Source organism: Branchiostoma belcheri, unplaced genomic scaffold, assembly GCF_001625305.1.
Source record: "Branchiostoma belcheri isolate BF01 breed outbred unplaced genomic scaffold, Haploidv18h27 scaffold337, whole genome shotgun sequence".
In the NCBI taxonomy this organism is placed as follows: Eukaryota; Metazoa; Chordata; class Leptocardii; order Amphioxiformes; family Branchiostomatidae; genus Branchiostoma; species Branchiostoma belcheri.
The window spans coordinates 100,056-126,323 of record NW_017803951.1 but is presented as its reverse complement, the minus strand read 5'-3'; the positions used below and the strand labels follow the sequence as shown (position 1 = coordinate 126,323).

Genomic DNA, 26,268 nt, shown 5'->3' with positions numbered 1-26,268 from the left:
TTTTGACGAGGTCGGGGGGACCGGGGGGGGCTCTTTGACCCCCCCCCCCTACGAACTCGCGAACGGTATGTCGTATGACCACCAAATTTTCAGAGAATGGTGTACTAGTGAAAATTTATCATATCTAGAATTTTTATGTCGTTATGACGTAATATGACGTCATTATGACGTCATTAATGTGATTTTATTGGCCAAAACCATCTAAATAGGTTTTTCCCTGAAAACCTCCCTGGTATACAACATAACTTTACCAAAAGTGTTTATGACAGAATATTATGGTGTACTAAGTCTTATGTTGCCCATAGCAACACCGGTGACGTCATAAAATGACGTCATGAATATTTAAGATATCCGCCATCTTGGATCATCAATCTTGAATTTTCAAAAATAGTTTTTTTTCATGATAAAGCCTAAAATACATTGTAAACATACTAAACACCTTCATTCAAACCTTTTTTGTAAAAAGAAATGGAAGTATTGATGAAGTTTTAATGAAAATAACCCGTATATACCTGTTCTAATGATATGGTCCGCCATCTTGGATTTTGGCCAATGACGTCATCAAATTAGCATAAATTATGCATATTTAATGATAAAATTTACATAAAATTATATGGGATGTTATTAATATTAGAAACCATGAGTAACTTGACATAAAACCCATAAAATTCTATTGTTGAAACAAAAAGTACTAAATTTAGCAAAAAATAGCCTGTCAGAAACCCGTTGCCATGGCAACACAAAAAATCATTATCTTATTCCAATGATAGAGAATTGTTGCCAACAATATTTTAGGAAAAGTCACCAAGTTTGGTCGTTCTACGGGTAGCCGTTCAGACGCTAGGTGACATCAAAGTTGCCGCGGGCACTTTTAGCCCCCCCCCCGGTCTAGGTAGGGTTAAAACGTCAGGAACAACTAATATCTCACCACGTCCACCCGCCAATGATACCAGTGCCTTGTTGAAAACAAATCTTTCATCGACACCGAACACCCCCTCTGTGGAACACCCCTCTGTGACAAAAAAAATGGACCAATCTCATAATACCACAAAAACACCAAATTCATCCCGGGCGACCATTTTCAGACTCAAACTGAGTCAAAGGGGTGTCCGGGGGGCCGCCAATAAAATTCATTTTCACGCCCGAAAACACATATACAATAAGAACAAAAGAACGTGCATAATCTACAGCCCAATAGCAGAACGTATACCGAGTCCCAATTACATCCGTCCACCCCAACGCGAGATACAACTGCGATCATTTTTCTTTGGTCCTGACGGAAACTACGATAATCATCTTCAAAAAGCCTACACTATACATACACACAACACCCACGAAAGCAATATCACACTGTCGAAGGCATGAGCCCTCCGAACTCTAGTTAAATTAGGGAACGAATATCCACCTAAAGGACTCCGGATTTGGCATGGAGACAATATAATTGAGGGACGAAATACTACTGTAACAGGAGTTTGCATATAGGAAATATTAAAACCTACAACACAATAAAACCTACAAGCTAGTATCAAAATCTGCTGAATTTGGTTTCATACTGATGCAGTAACTTCTACAAATTCGTTGTTCGGCGTGGTAACAATTCAATCCCCCAGTCCTGGTTAAATAGCCAAGAATGAAAAGTAAGTCGAAATGTAGAAACAAAGTCCTTCGGTCGCCTATTTATAATACAACCTACAGATAAATACCACATGGTAGTCATAGATAAAGAAAATACTGTTCAATTCGACACTTACCGATGTACACTGACGTACTTCACGATATTTTCTCCCCGGCCGAGATCCTCACGGCTGCAGAGTCAGTACTGACAGAAACAGAGCGTTCTTTGGGATGCTGCTAGAGAGACTGACTACAGGACTAAGGAACACACACAAGACACAGACATGGCCAGTTTACACACACACGGGGGGCTCGCTGAGAACTTCTATCTGTGACCTTCTCTCGCCACTGTCCTCTCTTCTCTCAGCGAGCACCCCCTTCGTTTATTCACATATAATAATAGAACAGTGCGAGGCGGCCGCCTCCTGTTCCCTGCTGGAACCAGCTTTGACGTACTGACATGAAAAAGTAACAGGAAGTTGTCGAACCATCATCAAAAGCGTGGGTTTACATAACACAATAACTATCAGAGGCATCATAGTGTGAATAAGGTATTTTACATTGAAAACAAACCGTAAAGTGATAATCATGGAAGGGCTTCAGCGCACAGCCATCTACATGTAACACTTAAACTCTAATTCCCGAAAGACCAACAAAATACTGTTTCAAAATATGCTTACCAAATGTGCCTTTCTGCCTTCTTACATATGTATATATATTAGATTTTCTACTAGTAGAAATCTACTAGTACAAATCGCTAAATTGTACTGAGATATATTGTTTGTGTAATTGATTAAATATGAATGCTTATGATAATGCTGTGGTTATACGGAAAATATACATATAAATGACAACATGTTATCATGATATGATAATCGCACACAGTTTAATACATTATTACAGTAAAATGATCTGATTTCATGGATGATCTCCACGCGCGCAGCGATTTCCAGCATTTAAACCAAAAATGAAAAAAAAGACCCGCTACTAGTTTCAGCAACTTGCCATGTAATCTACCAAGTTGTGTCTGATCTATTTGATACCGGGAAGAAGTGCCTCTTTTAAATTGACCCCATGACTAGAATCTTGAAATGCATTTTTTTCAATCTAGTATTCAAATTTTAAGTACATTGCCTTCCGGATAGTTTATTCCTACTTCTTCCGCATGTTTGTATCAATGCGTTGTATTTGTGTTTGTATCAATTTGTATCAATTTCCATGCGTAGAAGTTTATTACAGAGGTAGGACCTAAAAGAGCAACTTTAGAAGTTAGTTTGTCACACAGACTTCTGCAAGAGAACAATCTACGCCATAAGGGATACTTAGTATTGAAGTTAGTTTAAGAAATTCTAAGAAATTAAACAGCTTAACTCCCAAAAGAACGAGACGCAAGTTTGTCACACTGTCTTCTAAAACCAGACAAGAAAGTTCAAATGTGGAGGTTAATGTCTTATACAGTCTTCTGAAAAAGAAGAAAGTACTCCCGGAGAGAGTGACGAAGTTAGCTTGTCGCACAGTCCTCTGAAATACGGCAAGCAACATCCTGAAAGGACATGTGCAGTATTGTATTGTCGCAAAATTGTCAGAAACAGAAATCAAAAAGTCTTGAAGTAACAAAATCTATGCATTTTTCTGGTGTGCCCTTTTTTTGGCAACGGGCGTTAGCTTTGTGTCTAGGGGATCTCATCCATAAAGTCAGGTCCGTTTGGTTGAAATGTATAATAATGTGTAGATTTATATACAGGCTCACAAAAAAACTTAAAGTGATCAAATAACGTGGTAAAACGTATTAAATATTCATAAGCTCTTGTTGATTTGATTTATATTAGCACGCGCATGGATTTTTCTACGTTTACAAAAAATGTTTTCAACTATACTATAAATCGTACTCGCAGCTAAATGAGAAAAAATTTCTGATAAATTGCAATATTGAAATATTGAAAAATGATACTTATGTTATATTATGCTAATTCCAAAGGAAAAGAAGAAATTGTGAAGAAATGAAAATGAAGAGTCATTTTTTTTTGCCAAACCATACTTTGTGTGCTTAGCCATTTGTTCTAACTTAAGGACCACATAGATTTAAACTTTTTCGGCAAACCTTTTTTAAATCACACGCTCGCATCAGTGTTGGGGTTTCCAGATAATCCCATCCATATAATCAAATCAACATGACCTTAACAAGTATATGTACAACATTGTGTCTGGGTAAGGTGCTGAAAAGACTTTTCACCCAAGGCGGATCAAATTTCGTAAGCGGTTGACCATCTTTTACACTCAACTTATAAACCAGGTGTTTCGGTTTGGTTACACAATACTTTTATTTTATCAATATATCTGACAGATCTTTACTTGCTCAAATACATAGTCAAAGGAATTGTAATCACGATGCTGATGATGTACATGACAAGATTGAGCCTGTCCAGGACCTTAGCCAGCAGGGTGTAGTCAGACACCTCCTCCTCGTTCTTCACAGCTTTGGTCAGCTCTCCAAGCTCCCTGGTGATCTCCTTTGTTTGGTTATTAACCGCCTTGGTCATCTCGTTTGTTTGGTTATTAACTGCATTGGTCAACTCCTTCACACAGGAGATCAGCTCAGGTAGACCGGAAGAACCGGTGGTCTCCAGCCCTGTGGCTGTGGGAGGCGTTGATGGCTGCCTGGTGCTCCTGGAAGATGAAGGGCATGTTATTGCCTTCAGAATAGGTTATAAAATCATTCGGCTTTAGCGGCATAACTCTTCAAGGCATAGATCAATTTTCATAGTTTTCGCAGGCAGGTAACCCTTGAGGAAACCAATGTAAAGTGCAAAAATGGGCTTCGTGGAGGTCGCTATGTTACTGCAGTAAATCTTTTGTGTTTGTCGCTTGTTAGTAGGATAACTCGAGTATATGTGGATGGTCATGATTTCATGCGTTTCAGGCATAACGTCATGGGCGTTCAGGCAAGTTACCGTTGTAGAGACCAAGGTCAAGTTAGAAAACGGGCCTCGTGAGGGGTCCCTAAGTTGCTGCAGTGGACCTTTTGTGATAAAAGGGTAACGATCTGCCCCCACAAACCTCTTCTTGGATTCAGCTGGGTACACAGCTGGGGAACCTCATCTGGCATCAGTTGCTAACATTGAGTTACAACTGTTTAATAACTACATTGGGAGGATGAAAGGGTCGGGTCTTTCCCTAAGGCAACACCAAGTAAATTTTTATGGATGGCACTAGGTCATTCCCTAAGGCAACACCAAGTAAATTTTGTGGATGGCACTAGGTTATTCCCTAAGGCAACTCCAAATTTTATGGATGGCGTCAGGTCATTCCCTAAGGCAACACCAAGTAAATTTTATGGATGGCGTCAGGTCATTCCCTAAGGCAACACCAAGTAAATTTTATGGATGGCGTCAGGTCATTCCCTAAGGCAACACCAAGTAAATTTTATGGATGGCGTCAGGTCATTCCCTAAGGCAACACCAAGTAAATTTTATGGATGGCGTTCACTGGATACCTTATATTTAATGCGCGATAAAATACATGAAGCGCAATAAAATACATGAAGGGAGTAGATTTGGAATATGCTAACTGTAGACATACAAATGTTAGGACGCAAAATGAATAAAAGAACATAGTGTAACAGCAAACAAGTATTTTATGCGTCATAAAAACAGCAATGGACCTCTGCTAAACAGCAGTAGTCGCCCTGTTCTAAATCCTTCCTTTTATCACATCTTCTCTTATTACCTTCGTCAAGAAGGTTATGTTTTCAGTAGCGTTTGTGTGTGTTTGTGTGTGTGTGTGTGTGTGTGTGTGTGTGTGTGCGTTTGTGTTTTAGGAAGATATCTCAAGAACCTTTGAATGGATTGTCATGTTGTCAAGTTAGTAGGTGGGTAGGTATTGATGGGACCTAGAAATGATTAGATTTTGGGCCCCCTGGCTGCTTTTGTTAGTACTGCAGCAGAACTTCCGGTTTTGATATCTCGCGATCTGGACATACTAGTGTCACGAAATTTGGGTGATATATAGCTCTTGGGCTAGTGAAGAACAGCTTGTTCTGGAACTGCAGGAGCGTTAGTTGAAAAATCTTTAAAGGAAGATAACTCAAGAACGGGTTAACGGATTGTCGTGATTTTTGGTGTGTAGGTAGCTAAAGTGATGCTTGACATCAGACGATAGGTATGTAAATCAGGAGCTAATTTGCATAAATAATGAGGAAATTCTATAAATCTGCTTCGTTTGATGATGGGACTTTGAAAGCACATGTGACATGGAATTGAGAATGAGTAAAACACATGAGGATATAGATTATGTAAATAAAGACCTAATTTGCATAATTAATGGAAATGTTATAACATTATTGTTGTAACTGATGAGAATTTCTTACTTGTGAGTGAAAGTGAACATCAATAAACATAATTTATTCAAATCACGACCTAATTTGCATAATTTATAAGGAAGTGTTACAACAGCCTTTTTTGTTAAGATAAGGCCGTCATTGGGTGGGTAATATAATCAACTGATATAATACATGCAAATGAGGCTCTTATTTGCAAAACCAATGATTAAGGTTGTATAATTCGTCAACCGGAAGGGTTAACATCATTTGGCGAAGGTATGAGCTCGTTGAACTCTTGTTACTTTTTGCGACCCTGTCGTGACACTTTGATCACAATACAGTAAGCATGATTTTTTGTAACAGTTATCTTTTCCTGTATCAGACCAAAATCAAATAACTTGGGGTGGAGGGTGGGGTGGTGATGACGGTGTAAAATTGTAGAATGACGGTGTAAAATTGTAAAATGAAAAATTTACTCCAGACAAAATTTATCATTAAAAAAAAGACTACACATGTTTATTCATTATTTATTATTATCAACTTCGATGTCACCTAGCGTCTAAACGGCTAGCGCTACAACGGCCAAACTTGTTGACTTTTCCTAGAATATTGTTGGCAACAATTCTCTATCATTGGAATAAGATGATAATTTTTTGTGTTGCCATGGTAACGGACCATATGATTAGAACAGGTATATACAGGTTATTTTCATTAAAATTTCATCAATACTTCCATTTCTTTTTCCAACAAAGGTTAAAATGAAGGTCTTTAGTATGTTTACAATGTATTTTAGGCTTTATCATGAAAAAAAAACTATTTTAAAAATTCAAGATTGATGATCCAAGATGGTGGATATCTTAAATATGCATGACGTCATTTTATGACGTCACCGGTGTTGCTATGGGCAACAAGACTTAGTACACCCTAATATTCTGTCATAAACACTTTTGGTACAGTTATGTTGAATACCACTTAATTTTTAGGGAAAAAACTAGACGATTTTGTCCAATAAAATCACATTAATGACGTCATAAAGACGTCATATTACGTCATAACGACATAAAATTGTAGATATGATAAATTGTCACTAGTACACCGTCCTCTAAAAATTTGGTGGTCATACCACATACCGTTCGCGAGTTCTGAGGGCGGGGGGGGGTCAAAAGAGCCCGCCCCCCCGTCCCCCCATGCTCAAAAAAGCCCGGTCTAGTTAGGATTGAAGGAATCATCAAAGAATGTTTAGACATTATAACAAGTACAAGAAAGAGTTATTAGTTGATTTACCTGCAGAAGTACGTAGGTCAATCATTTTGTACCCACGTGTCTGTGTGCATGTCTAGTTATAGACGTTACGAAAGTCACTGTACTTATGATGTGTCAATAAGGTTTCCACTTATAACCGACAACACACCTTCTTCCTTCGTCGACGGGCGCCATATCATCGGTATGAAAGGCGTAGTTGGTCATCTCCATGTCAGACTGGTGAGGCAAACCGGCCTCTCCGTCACCTGTACGTTTCTCCTTTGTTAGATCTCCCAGCAGCAGCATCCTAAATAACAGGCAAAAATTACAATGAATAACATGATTGCCTTCGACTGAAGGCTATGCCTTCGGAGAAGGCTATGAAATCGCTTTTGCACTGTTTGGCAGATTAGGCACGATAACTCTTGAAGGCAAGGTCCGAGGTTCACGATTTTTGGCACGCTGGTTGATTTGGGGGTGGCCATTGTCAAGGCTAAAAATGGGCTTCGTGGGGGGTTCCTAAGTCACTGTAGTTGACCTTGGTTTTTGGTGTTTTTTCCTTGTCATCAAGATATCTCGAGTATCCTTAAATGGATGTTCATGATTTTTAGTGGGCAAGTTACCGTTGAGAATGCCGAGGTAAAGTTCAAAGATGGGCCCCGTTGGGGTTTCTATGTCACTGCAGTTGACCTTTGTTTTTTGTGTTTTTTCTTGTGACCAAGATAACTCGAGAATCTTTAAATGGATGTTCATGTTTTTTAGTTGGCAAGTTACCATTGAAAATACCAAGGTCTAGTTCTGATATGGGCTTCGTGGGGGGTCCCCACGTCATTGAATTAGAAATTACTGCAGCGAAACTTCTGGTTTTTAAATCTCATGATCTGGACGTGCTAGGGTCATGATTTTTAGATGGTACGTAGCTCTAGTGCTCCCAAAAAAGTGCCATAAGTTTGGGTCCCGTAGCAGCTCGTTTGGGAAATGCAGAGGCATTTGTTTGAAAATTTTTGAAGTAGGATAGCTCAAGAACCGGTTGACGGATTGTTGTTGTTTTTGGTATCTCGGTAGCTTAAGTGATGCTTAACCTAATTAGATGACAATTATGCAAATCAAGATCTAATTTACATAATTAATGACAAAAGTCTATAAATCTGCTGCGTTCCATAATAGAACAATTAAAATGGTGGCATATTTAATCAAGAGGAAGAGGAACATTAACAGATATTAATTATGTAAATTGTGACCCAATTTGATTAATCGATAAAAGAAATCTAAATGTCTTTTATACTGCACTAGACCTTTTTGGTTTCCACCCTCTGCGGATTTCATTGACTTATGCAAACAAGGATAGCTGGAAAAAATTTCCTGTTTGTTGAAACAACAGATCCCTTGCAAAATTGGCGAAGTGGGAGGTCCGTACGTTGCTGTAGTGGGCTTTTGGTGATTGTTGGTTAGTTTGTCAGTAGTTCAAGTTGTGGAAAAGCAATGTCTTGTTTTTTTTATTGTGGATAGGTCAAGGGGTTTAGATTGAGGGTTTCAAGTTTGGAGTCTCTAGTGCAGGCCAGGTTTTGCTCCTTCTCGATCGTTGTATGTAACGTCACTACAAATGTAGGTTAAAATAACAATTTACAGGCAGGGAGCTGTCAACCGTGGAAAAATATTCTAACAGTTGTTTGTTGAAATAACATCACCTGTCAACAACTTGCATGCTTAACCGCTGCTAATTGACACATCTGTGTCCTCAGAGTGTGGCACATCTGGCCTAGGGGTATTTCCTGCAAAGTTGGCCTCGAAACATTCATGCATTTGTGTTATTTGTGCATACGGTATGTTACTATGATGCAAACATGATTCGAACCACATCACAAATTTTGTTTCTATCGGGCAAAAAGACTGTATACTGTACGATCTAGTATGAAAAAATAACTTGGCATGACCTGGGTGAAAGGGCAGGTTTGAAACTTTCTTGAGCCAACAGAAGAAAGTCGTGTTAGCTGAGAACTCATGCATAATAGGGCGTACGTAAGGAAAAACACTTTGGGTAGGATTGTACTAGGAGTCTTCCTATGGGTCATGTGGAGGTGAAATTGAGAAGCCAACATTGGAAGGCTAGGGTAAAATGTACACCATATGGGCTTCCAAACAGTACGGACATAGCCAAACAGTATCCCCGACTTGAGGTATAACCGGCAACTAAAGGATCTACTCGATCGTGGAAAATGTTACGTTTCAACAAGAAGACATTTATTCCAGTATTCAGGTTAACCCTATCTAGACCAGGGGGGGGGGGGCTAAAGTGCCCGCGCCAACTTTGATGTCACCTAGCGTCTGAACGGCTAAAGATAGAACCGCCAAACTCGGTGACTTTTCCTAAAATATTGTTGGCAACAAATCTGTGTCAAAAGAATAAGATTATGATTTTTCTGACAGGCATTTTTTGCTAAATTTAATAATTTCCGTTTCAACAACAGAATTTTGTGGGTTTTATCTCAAGTTACACATGGTTTCTAATATTAATAACATCTCATATAATTATATGTAAATTGTATCATTAAAAATGCATAATTTATGCTAATTTGATGACGTCATTGGCCAAAATCCAAGATGGCGGACCATATCATTAGATCAGGTAAATACAGCTTATTTTCCTTAAAATTTCATCAATACTCCCATTTCTTTTTACAAAAAAGGTTCATATGAACGTCTTTAGTCTGTTTACAATGTATTTTAGGCTTTATCCTGAAAAAAACTATTTTTGAAAATTCAAGATTGATGATCCAAGATGGCGGCTAGGTAATATATGCATGACGTCATTTTATGACGTCACCGGTGTTTTGCTTTGGGCAACATAAGACTTAGTACACCCTAATATTCTGTCATAAACACTTTTGGTAAAGTTATGTCGTATACCGTTTAGTTTTTAGGGAATAACCTATCTAGACGTCTTTGGCCAATAAAATCACATTTATGACGTCATAATGACGTCATATCACGTAACAACGACATAAAAATTGTACGTATGATAAATTTTTACTAGTACACCATCCTCTGAAAATTTGGTGGTCCTACGATATACCGTTCGCGAGTTCTGGGGGGGGGCCGAAAGAGCCCCCCCCCCCGGTCCCACCAAGCTCAAAAAAGCCCGGTCTAGATAGGGTTAAATTTAGGGCTGCGGACCGGTACACTGTACCGGTCCAATACCGTAAAAATCGTTTCGGTACAGGTCCAAAATACCGGATCATGAAGTAACGAGTATATACCGAAATAGCTAGTTTACACCATGTATATGACTAAAGATAGGTAAATCCTACCACTAAGACGAAAAATTAGCACTGGAAAAGACGTAAACACCGTCGATTGATTGAGATCCTCAGTCTCACTAGACATCGCGAGAGTGTGGCTGATCCAGAGTTGTGATTGGTCAACAAACTCAAATCAGGTCAGAGGCCTTTGTTGCTTTTGTGTTGTGTCTGTATTTTGCCGCGTAAGCCTCCGTGAAGAACACGTGTTAATTTGTCAAATTGTTCAGGTACAGGTACAGGTCCGGACCTGTACCTAAACCTCTGTACCGGTACCTGTACCTGTACCTGATGTTACGTTTAGGTACGCAGCCCTAGTTAAATTGCAGTGACAGGAAAGGCGTGTTAGGTAGGTCACCCGAGGCTGACCTAGCACTTCCAGGCATACCCCTGGGGCGTCCCTGGAGGACAGGCCGGTTGTGTTCCGCAGTAATACAAAGTCCAGCGCTGTTGTGGGCTAAAACTCTGAGACGTATGAACGGCGGCGCCAGGCTACTCCCAGCTCAGCGCCAGTATACTACTGCTTTCCAAATTTATGGTGTTACATCCCGATTTTTTTAGATAATTTCGCAAAAATTTGTAAAAAACTTCCTGATTTCGGGGCTGAGTGGCGTCCATTTTGCCGTCGGCGTTGTCTATGAAAACTTGTGAATCGGCGATAATCGAGTAAACAATGAACATTTCACACGACGCTACCGAGAGAATCGCTGTCGACGATGTCATTGGTGGAACATCGGGCTCCCCGCTAGCGTTTTGAAGTCGTGTAAACAACGCTAATTGTCTGATTTGTTTGTAAACCAAAGCCCTCGATCCCGAAAATAAGTTCAAAAGCCGATACGTTTACCAACTAACCGCAGTAAATTCCCTACCGTACCGCAACATCAGCATGTGGCGGCCGCAAAATTCGGCAACGTGACAAAAAATGTCTGGTCCATGATAGCGGTATTTCCCTATGAAGGTCATGCATAGGGCAAGTCCATTGCACAATAAGCTTAAATCGATGATTTAGCTAATGTTAGGGGGTTTAAAATTGATTCAATCACACTATCGATTTTTAGGCAAACGAAGAGATAGGAAACCAATCAAAATGTTGTGCAGATTAATATTTTTTTCTTCAGAAGTTTTTTTTTTCTTTTTTAATTCAGTGAGTGTTAATTCAGAATGCAGGAGTATATTCTGAATATGTGGTCCAAATGTTAACATTTTTTTTCTGGCAGTTCGTGTCCTGCATGGTTGGCTGGTTTATTTTTTGTACATGGTTGAAGTGTAGTGTAGTCCCTTACCTTAGTACCTACCTGCTTGTATTTTATCTCCAGGGCAGTAGGTGAAAATAACCAAAGCTGGCAAGATGGCATCAGAAGCATAATAAAGTGTGTTTGCATGCAAGAATAGTTTTTGCTTTGAGATTCTTTTCCCACCCATATTTTGCAGAAGAACAACTTGAACCAGAAGTTGCAGGAAATGGCTTCCATTTGTATCTGGAGAAAGAAAAATACAAGAGCTTCCCCCTATGGAGGTGGGACCATGCCCCCCTCTACGACAATTGCCCATTTTGTGTGAACATTTTGTAGTGTCGACACCGCACGCTTCAACTACGCTGGCTGTATAGAAGAAAACTAATTGAAGGAATTTTGAAGTTTGGATCGCCGCGCATCGGAGGGAAGAAAGCATTTCTTTACCTTTCTTGACCAGACTCCCCAGGCCATTTCTCCTCTCCCTTTTGCTGAATTCTACGATCCGTATTTCCGTAGACATGGTACAGGCTAGGTATGTTGCTTCGTTCACAAAAGGACTCTCTGACCACTATAACTACGATAATCATCTTCAAAAAACCTACACTATACACACACACAACACCCTCCAAAACAATATCTGTCGAAGGCATGAGTCCTCCGAACTCTAGTTTTCAATACTTTCGAAATATATGCGTGATAGTTCATTGGTAGTTATGTGTAGAGATAAGATAAGGTTCTTTCAGATATATCGATAAGATATACTACAAAACTAGAAAGGTCGACATTTGCTTTGAAGCAAATTTAGCATGGCTTCACCACATTTTACGATATGGCAGGAAAAGAAGGAGAATAGAAGGGAAACGATGTTTTACATCGATATAACTCTAGTATGAAGTGGCATATAACTACGAATACAACAGTTGGATAGCTATACCCTACATTATTGATTAGTATTTTTATTTGCATACTAGTAAAGCAAACTGTTGATTTTTATGCCCTACATTCCAATGCTTGAGCAGGAAAGTTTGACATACCTACCAAAACACTTTAATGCAGTGCCTACTTTTAATATGTTATCCAACTGTTCATGAAGTTAACTCAATAAAATTCCAGCAGCCAATCAGCAAGAAGATTAGAGGAAACCTGCGTGCCTATTGGTTCTTGCTCTGCATGCCAGACCGATGACTCATCATGCATAGTCATCCCCAACTATATCATAACTTGTGGCCTAAAACGGTCCAAAAGTCCCAAAAATTGCAATTAATTGTTGTTGGTAGATATATAAAGCATACCCATACCGAATTGGAGATCATTTGCGTGTAATACCAGGTCTCCAGGACCCAAAATGTACAGATTTTGTAAAAAAAAAAGCCAAAACGCCCTATTTTACACAATTTTTAAGTCGTGTATGTCAAAAGTGGGAATGGCATTCTTTGGACATGTGTCCAGGGTATCCCCATACCGAATTTCTGGTCATTCGGATTTAATATTAGGGCACAGGAGCCAAAAATGTACATTTTTTGTCTGAAAATAGCCAAAAAGCCCTATTTTTTCATAATTATTAAGTAGTGTATGTCAGAAGCTTGAATGAGGTTTTGTAGACATATGTCCAAGGTACCCCCATACCAAATTTGGTTTTATTACCAGGGCTCCAGATCCCAAAATGTATATTTTTGCCTGAAAATGGCCAAAAAACCCAAATGAAATATTTTTTAAAACTGCTGGGGGTATTTGGATACTCTAACTTCATGCCAAATTTTATGTCATTTGGCCCCAAAGTGAAGAAATTGAATCCATTTAACGAAATGGCAGAAGAAGAAGGAAATAAGGAAAAACAACATGACTTCACCACGTAGTGGTGAAGCCATAAAATAGTAGGTACTTTGAAATGTAGCGGAGGAAAATAATCTTCGCCCGCGGAGACAGGCTGCCCTGCCGGTCGTGAAGGACGATGATGGCCAGAGTGAAGAAGAGGAATAATCCCATCAGCCCCATCCACAAGATGACCAGCGTAGCTGTAACATTAGAGATGGTAAACAGTTACTAGAGTCATATCAAAGTTGCTACTGTCTTGAACAAATGGTTTTTAACACAATACTGTGAGGGTATATCTAATCTTTACTCACCGAAAAGAGGCAATGCCCCCTTGACAGGAAGTACGTCTGTCACAAACACGAGAGACACGACCATGGAGAGTAGAATGGTAACTCCAAACGCGATCCGGTCGCCCCTGTCTAAGGGCATGATGAATGTGATGTTCATCAGTAGCACCAGGATGATGCAGGGTCCTACAGTAGTGGCGATGTGGAACAGCGGGATCCTCGACAGATGAACAGCAAGGCACGCTTCACTGTTGTCTTTCGCGAAGATCTTATCCTTTCGGTACCATTCACCCTCCGGTGTTGCAGTAGAGTAAGAGTTGCACGGAGTGATTACCATGTCGACTGCAGGCATGTCCACTTGGCATTCTATGTTAAACATATTGTTCAAATAAATTAAATCCTAACTTTTTTTGTTATGAGGACAATAGATATAAGAAAAGTAAAATACTTAAGATTTTGTTTTCTTGTCCCGTGAGTTTTTCCTCCTTCTGCAAAACATTGTCAAACATAACATCATGTATCTTTGAAAAAGAAAAAAAAACGGACATAAAAAGTAAGTAATAAATTATTGCAAAATCCTAACCGATGGTTTGTGCGATTGCTGTGCTTGCAGAAAAGCAGATGTTGCATTCCATGGTGTCTGCAGGAAAGAAGAAGGGGTCTGCATCACACACGGTGGTGGTCAGGGTTTCTACACTCCATTCCACCAGACCATCGCTGCTCACTCGGACCGGCACATCCTTCTGTAGGCCTTTGTACACCGGATCGGCACTGCGAAGTAATTGCATTATTAAACTGTTGTCTTCTTTTGTTTTTGACATACCATACATGTCGTAAAGTTTTTGGGTGACGCAAAGCCTAGCCATTGTGTTGTTCAGATATATATTCATATTTAATATGATAAAGGGAATTTTATGCATGTTTGATAATTCTAAAAAGTCTCAAATGAATAAGTACAGCGTACTTTCTTTTCAGAGTCAATGTCGGTGTCCAAATATCGTTGCCGCGAACGCTAAGCGTGGTGACGTCATCGTAGTACTTCGGATCCCAACTCAGTCGGCTGTCCTGCCATGTCTAATCAAAGGAAACATTTTAATGCCCAACACGATAAAAAAGAAAAAAAAATATTAACGTCTAAAGGCCAAAATGACGTAGAAAAATTTTTTCTTAACTTCTCACAACTATGACAACTTACGAAATCGATGACAACAGATGCAGCCAGTTGCTCCTTCTTTTCATCCTGAAATACAAAATACAGCATGAATTAATGTGTAAATTTGTGATTTTATAGTGGAAACCAAAGGGGGTATAAATTGTGCAACAGAGTAAATGTACTTACCAAGTCGACAAGCTGTACCACAGATCCATTGAAGTTTATGATAACATTCTCAGGTGGCAGACTTGTACTGGAAATGTCTAGTAGATCATCTTGTAGCCTTTGCCTGTGGTTTACTGCAGAAGGGTGTGTTTTTGTGCATAAGTTCCGTAAAATATGCAGAAACTGGTAATTATGAAATTAATTGTCAAACTTTTGTGCGTATTTGTTATAAAACGCGAATCGTCAGACCAGTTTAACTACTTGATAAAAGCATTACGTTTCACGTCTGTTGAGGGTGACTAACGATGAGAAAATGTCCAAACACATGAAAAAATAATTTAATTTAGTCTGGTTTTAGTGTGTTTTATAATTTATCAAACAATTAAAACAGCGTTCAATTCGAATGACCACTGGAAAATTCCTAGTAACTTGTGTCTATTGAAGTTGATGTTTTGGCTTGTCATGTTTATCTGCCCTACATATAAACATTAACGTGACACAAGAATATTTTGCGGACGCACATGTAGTAAAACGGATATTAAGCTGTTGCAAAGACTGAGGTTTTAAGACTTACTTGAACAACTGGGTTTGTCATACTGCCAATTGCCTCCTCCGATGCACCTCACTTCCTTGGTATAACCGGACTTAAGTTTGTACCCTTCGTTGCACGAGTATGTGACCTTTTCTCCTACGTAGTAGAACCTCTTGGTTGGAGTTCTCTTGCCGTAGTTTGGAGGACCTCTGTCCCAGCAACCTTCAGCATCTGGTGTATACAGTTAGATATATTTGATATAACAGTCAGTGGGAAAATCATGAAAAGAGCTAGCTAGAACACAATCTGTGCTCATATTGTCCAAGTAGCCAATAACGAACGGTTCAAGAAAGCAAGGCACAGTTACTCCCTTACAAGAAAACTTACCACACGGGATGACGTCACATTCTTCCTGGCTACCGTCTTCGGCCAAACAAAATGGCCGCTCCAGACCGTTAGGGTTGCGGCAGTAGTTGTTATCCAGGTTTGCCCAGGGGAACTCTGTCTTGTAGTAACCACCTTGCGGAGCTGACCACTCAGCACAATCTGCCCCGGATGTAGTTTTATTCCATGTGCCACGGTAGTTTATGCCAACGCCGTGGTAGCAAACTGTAAAATACAAACCAACACATATCAACAGGTAATGGTGTATGTTCCATCATGATACAACCTGTACCAAATGCTCCCTCACGTAGAGCTTGTACAAAATGATTTATCATATAACGTTATGATCAGTGAAGTTAATATACAAGAAAATGGTCATATTGGTCATGGTAAAGTAGAATCTATTACAAAAGAAAGCTACTTTCCGCGGAGAAACGGACTAAAAAAAACTCCATTTTCACCTTCGTTTCCCTTGTTGGCTGAGTTTGGATTCCAACAATTGTGATCGGATGAAGGAAACAAGCTACATCGCGGCAACTGGTCCTTTATCCAGTCATCAGCCGTGTGGAGCACTTCTTCACACCACGAGCGGCATGGTACCAGCTGTGTTCCCCTAAGAAACATCAGTGGATATAATGCCAGTTAGCGAAAGTAGCACCTTTACGAGGTTTGTTGCACACGCAAAAACATTTTTTTACTTAATAATATACTGACAGTGTGTTCCTTAAGTTAGTCGAAGCCTTTCAGGTGACCGTTTAGGTTTAGCATTTCCACACAGTAACTGGAACCTTAACTAAAAGTCATTATCATAACGTTACTTTTTCCACTTACATGCATGAGGTCATGCCTGCATCTGGTAACGAAGAGCAGCGATTCTTGGTCTCTTCGGAGACATTGCATTGCGGGAAAATAACCGTTGATATGAATGTCCTCATCTCTGGGTGGTATTTTCCTGGGATGCTGTACGAACTGTTGATCAGCTTCACGACAGAGGAATTCTGTATCTCCTCAAATGTCGTCTGTCCCAGCTGATTCGGTAGCATTGTAAGCCTGCTGTTGATTTCGAAATCCTCAGGGATTGGTTTGCATACTGAAAGGTTGATAATACTATTTTCAACGTTTGCATTCTTGACAGCATTCAACAAGATAAGCTTTCTAAATAAAAGGTAACTGTATCATAAATTCAAAACTGTACTTTCTACTACTAGTGTACAAGGACAATCTGGTTCGTTCCTTACATTATTTTTTTAACATGGGCCCTTTGAAAATCATGACTGTAGTGGCCACTGGAATACTTAGTCAAGACATCTTTGTCAAGACATCTTTGACATGACTTTGTACATGAAAAAAAAATGACGAATTCAGAATTCTTGAAACATAAAAATAAGTCACGAAAGAAATAGCACGAGTCTTATCAAACTATATAATTCTCTTAATTTTCATATATCTCCCAAAGATCACTAATGCTGAGGTCACCTTTTCAAACCATTGGGCAGTGTTGAGGAACGGAAAATACGGTATAAAAGACAAAAAAGCACCAAAAAAAGTTAGATTATAAATTTATAATGTAACTATTCTGGTGGGTCATGTGGCGTAACGCTAGAGTGCTCGGCTCAGACCCAAGTTGACGATGGTCCGAATCCTGCTTGACGCCATTGTTCTTGTGTATTTGGGAAGGAACTTTACACGCACGGCTTTCCTTACTTCGCTTAGGTGTTAATGAGCACCTAGCTTTGGTTAGGGACGTCCCTCCGATAGGATGTTAAATGGAGGTCCCGTGTTTCAGAGAGCCACATCCGACGCACGTTAAAGAACCCACCGCACTTATCGAAAAGAGTAGAGGGCCTCCCCGATGACTGGCGATGTGAATAGTTCGAACATTACAGTCCGGTCTTACGCAGCTTGTACTTTATAAGTGTCGTCCTTACTCCATGATAATAGTACGGTCCAAAAAGTGGTCAGTTATTTTAATACGGCCTAATAACCAATGGAAAATGGAGACTTCTCATGTCTTCCATCTGATAACGTCTGTTATGCCTAGGTCACAATTCAAAACCGAGCCTTCCTATTTTTTGACACTATCGGCCGGGACCAGGACTTAGAATCACCCCGGACCCCGGCAAAAAAACACGTCGGGACGAGGCCGTAACCTAATCGTGACCATGACAGCTGGCGTCCGCCCAGCTTCATGACGCCGACTGGTGTCTATATCGGGAACATGCAGCTCGGGCCCCGTTAGGAATGGGACTTTGGCATGAGGAATACTGACCTACGAACAACTGCAAGTGCATGCTACATGGGCTCATAACAGTGACTTACCACAGCCCTCCTCATCACTCCCGTCCGTGCAGTCTGCGATCCCGTCACAACGCTTCCAGGATAGGATACAGGCAAGTCCGTGTCCACAGCGGAAATGTCCCAGAGAGCAGCTGAGTGCTTTACATGTAAAAAGTTCATAAACATATAGTTCTTAAAAAGGAATTATGCAATATTTTGAATTTCATTTAAAAAACAAGAATTCGGAGATCTCATACCTCCATTAAATATGAGTTTTTTGTAAATGTTTTTTTATTTGTCTCGTTGACTATGAAAATAAGGTCGTAAATAGCATGATCTAGTTGACTTTATGGTTTTCTAAATTCAAATGAGAATGATTTTCGTGTGAAATTCCTCTCCTTTGTCAAACTTCATTACAACAAGTCCTCATTAATTATGCAAATGAGCTCGACATAAACATGATATATACACACCTGGTAATAACCTTTAAGTAACTTACACATGTCACAAGGTATAAATCCCATCATTCACCAATAAGGGGTCACATACTTTTCACATTAATTATGCAAATTAGGACATCATTTGCTTAATTGGTATCTGTTGGTGTTCCGCCTGCCACAGATTAAATGGATTACATGTATAGCAGTACTATTACTAGTGTATAAAACGCTGTAATTATAACATTTCCTCATTAATTATGCAAATTAGGTCCCCATTGCATAATTTGCATTTGATTATGTACAACATTCTCTCAGCTACCTCTACACCAAAAAAGATGAAAATACGTTCTGGACTTATTGACTTGTAAATGTTTCGCCTGAAAGTCCCCTGTAGTTCCAGAACAAGCTGCTAAGGGGGGCAAATCCTCACCATTTATTTCTGGCAGGAAAAGATATCTGTCACCAAAAAGTCAAGACCATAGCATGTTCAGGACAAAAGATACAAAAAAAAACGGAAATTCTTCTACAGTACCAAGGTCATCCACCACGAGGCCCATATTTGACCTTGACCTTTGCCTTTTAAAGACTTACCAACATACCAAATGTGCTCACAATCCATAAAGGCGTTATGAAGTTATGCTGACCACAAAGTTGCGGAAAAACACACACAGACAGACACACAGACATACAGACACGCCAAAAACAATACCTCCATTTTTCATGAAGGTAAATAAAGATTCCGTGATGGTAATTTACTTCTACTTTACTTTGATGACATGTATGATTGGTGTTAAAACAGCCCATACAAAGCGCAAAGTTTGTGCTGCCACCACAAACAAACATGGCTGACAGCTGTGTTTCCAACTGTTGAACACACTCGTAAGGCGTCATTTATATTTTGGGCCTGCTCTTCTAAATTGCACTTATTTACAAATGGATCCGGAGTAGGGTCTTCAAATGAATTACCAGAATTTTTTTTTTATCGTCCAAATGTTACATAATGTAGCTTTAAGGTTTTTGAATGGATTTTGCTTAATCTGAAGTAATTGTTATTGGGTGAGCCGGATAACTCAGTCCTGGCAGCCAAGGGCTAAATTGTGAGGATCCTACAATTTTTGGGGCTTAATCGCAAAGGCCTGGAGCGGCTGACAGCGCTAACTCAGGTGTCGTCAGATACAGCTAAAAGAAAATATAGCTTTAGGCTCCATTACAACTACTGTAAAATAATCCGAACGGGGCCGAATAAATAGCTAACAAATCTGATCCGGCTCAAATCCACTTGATCCGGATCTTCAACGATCCACCTCGCGAGATGGATTGAATCCCGATCGAGCCGGATTAAGCCGGCAATTCGTCTGTGATGAAACGCTCACCGGATCAAACCGGCTTGGTTGATAGACTTGGTGACATCATGCGTCCAGGTTTACGGCCTCAACATTCAAACAGTGTGGAGATTTCCACCCCATTTTTTGCGCTTGTCTTTTCCAGTCGCCGTTTCAATGTTGATCAATGCACTCAGCTTCCAGCACACTATTTTTACAATATAAATGGCAATAAGGAATCGCCAAAATACGCCCGCCATGTTCAACCCCTAACCTTCAATGAGGGGCACATAGTAGTTTTTTTTTGGTGAAACTGCAGCTTATCCAGCTCTAACCGGCTTGAGTGGGAACGCAGGCGCGGGACCAACCAAGCTAGTACCGCCATCTTGGGGAGGGCAAGCGTAGTCGGGAGGAAGAACAACCGGGCAGTCTGAAGAAAACCCACGCCTCGAGGGTCATTCATCAACTGTAAAAGCTTCACGCTGAGACAACCGACCGACACGCTGCTCAGAAGCTTGCCCACGTTCACCTTCTAACCGCAGCGGGCTCCAATTGGAGCCCTTGTGGGTAAGTCTCAAGCACTGTGAATAAGCACTGGTGCATGATTTACTTGACGTGAGTTTTTGATGCGGAAAGAAGGAAACCTGGGCTGCCGTAGTCTCTTTAATTGTAGAGGACAACCAGCGGAGAGGCACCGGAAAAAGGTTCCAGGGCAAGAGGTGAGTCCCACGGCGCGGCACCGACGGCGTGGTTCAAGAGCGCGGTACTGGCGGCGTGGTTCCAGAGCGCGGCACCGGGAGCAGGGGCCTGAACTGAAGGAAGAACAACAGTTTCCTGCCATCGAGTGTTCTACACCAGGTCTTCAGAGAGTATTGTGAGACTGTTCTGATTCTTCAAATTAATTAAAAATTATTGTATGCATGTAAACAGGAAAGACAAGAAAGTTACAACGCAATGGGTTACCATGAAAGTCAGCACGGTTTCAGTAGGGAAATTGCCATAGCACTCTTGTCAAGGCTGAAGGTATCAGAGCTTAGGCTTGAACTGACAAGAAGGCAATTAGACAAGGCAAAACCAAAAGCTGACCTCATAAACACACTAAAGCAGCAAATGGAAAAAGAATATGATGAATGGGAAAAGAGAAAAGAGGAATTGTTAATGGAACAAGAGGAAGAAGAATCAGAGCACAGACAGATGATGGATAGACTACGAAGACTTAGAGACAGTGTTTGTAGTGATGATGATCACAGCACGAAAACAGATATTTAAGCAAACTTTCCGCAATATGTAAAGAGGTATTAAAGGTGGATGAATATTCAAGTTGACTTTACGACTTCGTAAAGGTTGCTGAAAGGTAAATTCCGCCTTTCCGTCACCTTTCAGCGGGCTTAAATACGACGTAAATATATACAGACATTTAAGCAAACTTTCCGCAATACGTAAATACGTATTAAAGGTAGGAAAATATTTCAGTTGACTTTACGACTTCGTAAAGGCCACTGAAACACAAAGTCCGCCTTTCCTTCACCTTTCAGCGCGCTTAAATACGACGTAAATATATAAAGACATTTAAGCAAACTTTCCGCATATGTAAAGAAGTATTAAAGGTCGGAAAATATTTCAGTTGACTTTACGACTTCGTAAAGGTCACTGAAAGACAAATGTTCCGTTTCGTAGCTTGTTTTTTAACGTCTAACCTTGTTCCAAATGGCAAATAGATAAACGAGTTTATCGCCCAGCCGGCTTCACACTTTCATTTTGCTTTACTTGTGACAACACGACTCTCGGCCCGGCTCGGTCTGTCTGACAACAGCCAGGAGGACGGAGGAGAAATCTTTCGCAAAACACCGTATACGAGGGAGCTGATCAAATATATGTTTGGAGATACAAGTAGTCAATTCCTTGTATTGGTGAGCTTAGTTTAGGAATGTATTATTTTGAACTGTTTTCATTATATGTAATCTGCAGCTGGGGAGGGATACGTAATAATGTGACAATATAGTATGAGCTAACATCTTCTTCTAAAACATTTTATTAGGAATCATTGATCATATTCACATATACCGACGTCAGTTAAGGTTATGCACAGCCGATCCAAATGTTCGGAAAGGCAACTTAAAGCTTAAAATCGTCCGTAAACAGTGATTAAAGGAATAGTTTACAAAGCCTTCACGGACATAAAAGGTGCGTAAAGGCACTGCTAAAGTGCAAATACGTATCTTTCCAGTACTACGGAAAGGGCACGTAAAGACAATGTTTACGAGGGACTTAAAGGCAGCTAAAAGACCTCTTAAATTTTAAGTAAACGCATGCTTTCCGACCAAAAAAGGTCAGTAAACGATACTTAAAGGAATAATTTACAAAGCCTTTACGGACATAAAAGGTGCGTAAAGGCACCGCTAAAGTAGTGCAAATACGTATCTTTAAGTACTACGGAAAGGGCACGTAAAGACAATGTTTACGTACACGGAAAGGTGCCGGAAAGGTGCGTAAAGATGGAAATTACGCCGCCTTTAAGCACGATTAAAGCATGCTTAAATATGGTTTTTCGTGCCGTGGATGTGTTATCTGTCAGTAGCACAAGTCAATCATGATCATGTCATGACAACATAGTCAGGAAGAGAGTCAGGAAGAGATAGCAATTTTCATGGAAGATCAAGAGATTGAAAGAAGAGCATGCTGTAGATTACTGGAAGTTGCGTACAATAGTTTTATACAGGACACTATAGAACAAAGGAACTGCCAGTAGATAGCATAAGTAACGGTGGAGTAATACTAATAGTGGTCAACTCAGATACGGAAGCAGACCTGAGGAAGACAGTCCACCTAGTGAGAGTATAACAGTAAGGACTACAGTAGTGCAGGAAAACCCACAGAGAACTGAGGGAAAGTCGTTGTTGATTGGTGATTCCAATGTAAGTCGACTACGTAGCTACTTTAACTCAGGCACAGACAGGAGAGAAAGGTACGGTACAGGTAGTCAGCTAGTAGTCTCAGCATTCCCAACATTGAAACTGTGGAATCTAAGTTATCAGTTTTGTTATCTGTGGGGACAGGAGTAAACCAAGTGAGTATCCATACCGGGACTAATAATCTTGGAAAGGACTCTCTGTAAGAAATGGAGACCAAGTTTAGAAATGTGTATGAAGAAGTGAAGTGTAATCAGCCAGGATATCAGGTACTGTTTACATGTCGGCTACCTAGGGCAGATTGCAAGAGGAAAAATGACAAGGCAATGCAGGTAAACAACCTTCTAGAACATCTGGTGAGCCAGCTTGAAGGTGCCAGATACATGGACTGTACAAACATATTCCTGATAGAAGCATAGATACCAGCATGTTCTGCACGGACGGACTACATGTGAATAAAAAATTGTAAAATCCTTGGCCAGTGTATGTGATTTAGAGATGCAGAACTATGTATCATTCTCCACTAGACTAACTAGAGGTAGTAGGGCTCACATGCTGATTCCCAGTCGTTGCAAAACTTCCACATTTGCAATGTCGTACATCCCCCGACTAGTGGCCGAATGGAATAAACTAGAAATGCCAATTAGGGTCTTGGGGTTGCAGCGTCAAGTCAGGCTGACATTTTGCAATTCAAACGGTGTCTTGTCCAGTCAGTAATCGGCAAGTTCCAGGACAACTTTGACACAGGCAACATATGTACATGGTCTGCGGTTTGCATAGCATTAAGACCTCGCTGACATTTACGTAGAATGATATTTGATTTATTAATGTCCATATTTTTGTATGTATGTTTATGTATTGCTTCCATAATGTGTGTAAATCAAATGCTGTTTTATACTGTTTTTATTGATGTAATTAGGGGAGGGAGGTGGTAAAGGTGACTCACCTGTTCTCCCTCCCCCTCTACGCATGTGCTGGAAAATTTTAATAAACAAATAAACAAATTTGATAAATCCTTTACCAGTGCAATAAAGGAACTGTAGTTTAATTTGAAGATTTTAATATAATAGAACATTATTTGACATACCGTCATCCAGCTGGCAGATAAACTTGTAAGCAGAGGAGCACGGTGCGTCATTCCAGTCTGATCCATAGTAGTTCGCGCAGTTTTCTCCGTCGTTACCGTTGGGTTCTCCCGGCTGCCAGAGGTTCCAGTCGGTACTGATGTCGTGTGGAGTCCCGTCTTCCCACACCCACTCACCCTCACTGTTGTCATCATTTAGGCCAAACCAGAAATGTGAGATTTTGTTCACGTCGTTCTTCAGCTCTCTCACGAAGTTGTCCACGTCTCTGTCCTTCGGCATGGCCAGGAGCGCCCCGTCCGCTGCACACACCTTTCTGGCCTGGCTGTAGGTTTTGTCTTGGCTGTACGCCTTGAAGCACGCAGCCCCGTACGCAGTATAGCCAGAGGGACAGCCTGTAGAAATATAATACAAAACGGTATAACTAGGCCTTTCGTCTGACATTGAGACTTTGCTAGTTACCTCCATGAAAAATGGAGGTATTGTTTTTCGCGTGTCTGTCTGTGTCTGTGCGTGTGTGTGTGTGTGTGTGTGTGCGTCTGTTTCCACAACTTTGTGGTCATCATAACTTCAGAACGCCTTTATCGATTGTGATGGTATTTGGTATGTTGGTAAGTCTTAGGGAGACAAAGGTCAAGGTCAAATATGGGCCTCCTAGGGGATGACCTTGGTACTGCAGCAGAGCTTTCGGTTTTTTATCTTCTGTCCTGAACATGCTATGGTCTTGACTTTTGGTGACAGATAGCTATTCCTGTCAGAAATAAGTGGTGTGGGTTTGGTCCCCCTACCAGTTTGTTCTGGAACTGCAGGGGACTTTCGGGCGAAATCTTCAAAAGCCAATAAGTCCAGATAGGAACAACATATTTTTATGGTTGGATAGTTTAGTAGATTTTAATTTAGCAGGTTTTAGTATTTTTAGTAGCAATAGGACTAGAAAAAAAAGCAAAGCGCAATTCGGGCGGAGTCGCTGTTATTTTCAGAAGCTCATTTCGAAAGGGAATTATCAAACTTGACAGTAGTTCACCTAACACCATCTGGTGTAAGTTCGACAAACAGTTTTTTTGGTCTTGAGAATGATCTGTATCTGTGTAATGTTTATATCATTTTGAGACATTATCTACGACGTTTGCAAATTCTCAAGTTTAGGCGATATAGTAATTCTAGGTGATTTAAACGCCAGAACAGGCTCAGTTATAGAAACACATTTTACTACCGACTTCCCCGATGTATTAACGGCAGATGTTAAAACTAATTTTAAAGATAGAAACAATAGAGATGTGAAAGTTAATAATTATGGTAGATCCTTGTTAGACTTATGTTCTTCAGCAGATCTGACTATATTGAATGGACGGTGTGCTGGAGATCTAAAGGGGGATTTTACATGTTATCATTATAATGGTCGAGTGTTGTAGATTATTGTATCACCCAGCGGTCGATGTTTTCGGATATTCAATATGTCAAAGTTAGCCCTATTTCACATTTCTCTGATCATTGCCATATTTACATTTCTTTGGCAACTAGACACGCCCCTCTTATTGTAAAAGAAGCGAACCCAGTTAATCCAGGGCCAATATCATTCATCTGGGATGGATATCAACTCAAATGAATCATTCTCTACGACAATAAATTCTGATAACATAAACTCCAAATTAAAGGTCTTCTGCCAAGACAACTTCTGTTCAGCGGAAAGTGCTGCTTCGCGCTTAACAGATATTCTATTAGATGCTTCAAAAATGTCCCTTAAAATTCGGCGTAGGAAACAGGCCAAGAAAAGTAAACGAATTAAAAGCAGTAAAGTTTGGTTTAATCAATGTTGCTGGTCACTACGCCAACGACTAAAAAGATTATCAATAGAACTAAAAAATGAGCCATGGATTCAAGAGACTAGAATAAAATACTTCACAGCCTTAACCCTCAAACACCCGAACGGGATCCATTTGGACCCCAGACGTATATTTTAAGTGCTATTTGAATTCTTTTCATTCGAAAAAAAATTCCTCCCGTGACTTTGTCGATAAACCTCTTCTACAAGTTCTCCTAATTTTTTTTTTTTTTTTGAGATCGGAACAAATTTGTAAAAATAACAACGGAAGTCATATGTAAGACCGTCTGGGGTCCAAACGGACCCCAGCCATGTATTTGCACTTTCCTACACACAAAAGTATTCGGATATCCTCAATATGTTTTCAAGGAAGCA

The 26,268-nt window shown here is 40.2% G+C and overlaps 1 protein-coding gene across 1 annotated transcript; it reads right to left on the bottom strand.

Annotated features, from left to right (window-relative positions):
• Positions 1 to 4,001: 4,001 nt before the first annotated feature.
• On the bottom strand, positions 4,002 to 24,515 carry LOC109475387 (the record flags this gene model as incomplete). Its single annotated transcript, XM_019775994.1, has 14 exons — positions 24,077 to 24,515; positions 18,361 to 18,477; positions 16,873 to 17,131; positions 16,503 to 16,654; positions 16,033 to 16,266; positions 15,700 to 15,879; positions 15,147 to 15,259; positions 15,003 to 15,047; positions 14,772 to 14,881; positions 14,391 to 14,578; positions 13,832 to 14,173; positions 13,588 to 13,720; positions 7,344 to 7,481; positions 4,002 to 4,281 (listed from the first exon to the last, which is right to left on the bottom strand). Coding segments are annotated over exons 1-14 (2,730 nt in total), but the record flags the coding sequence as incomplete, so codon positions are not given.
• Positions 24,516 to 26,268: the final 1,753 nt, after the last annotated feature.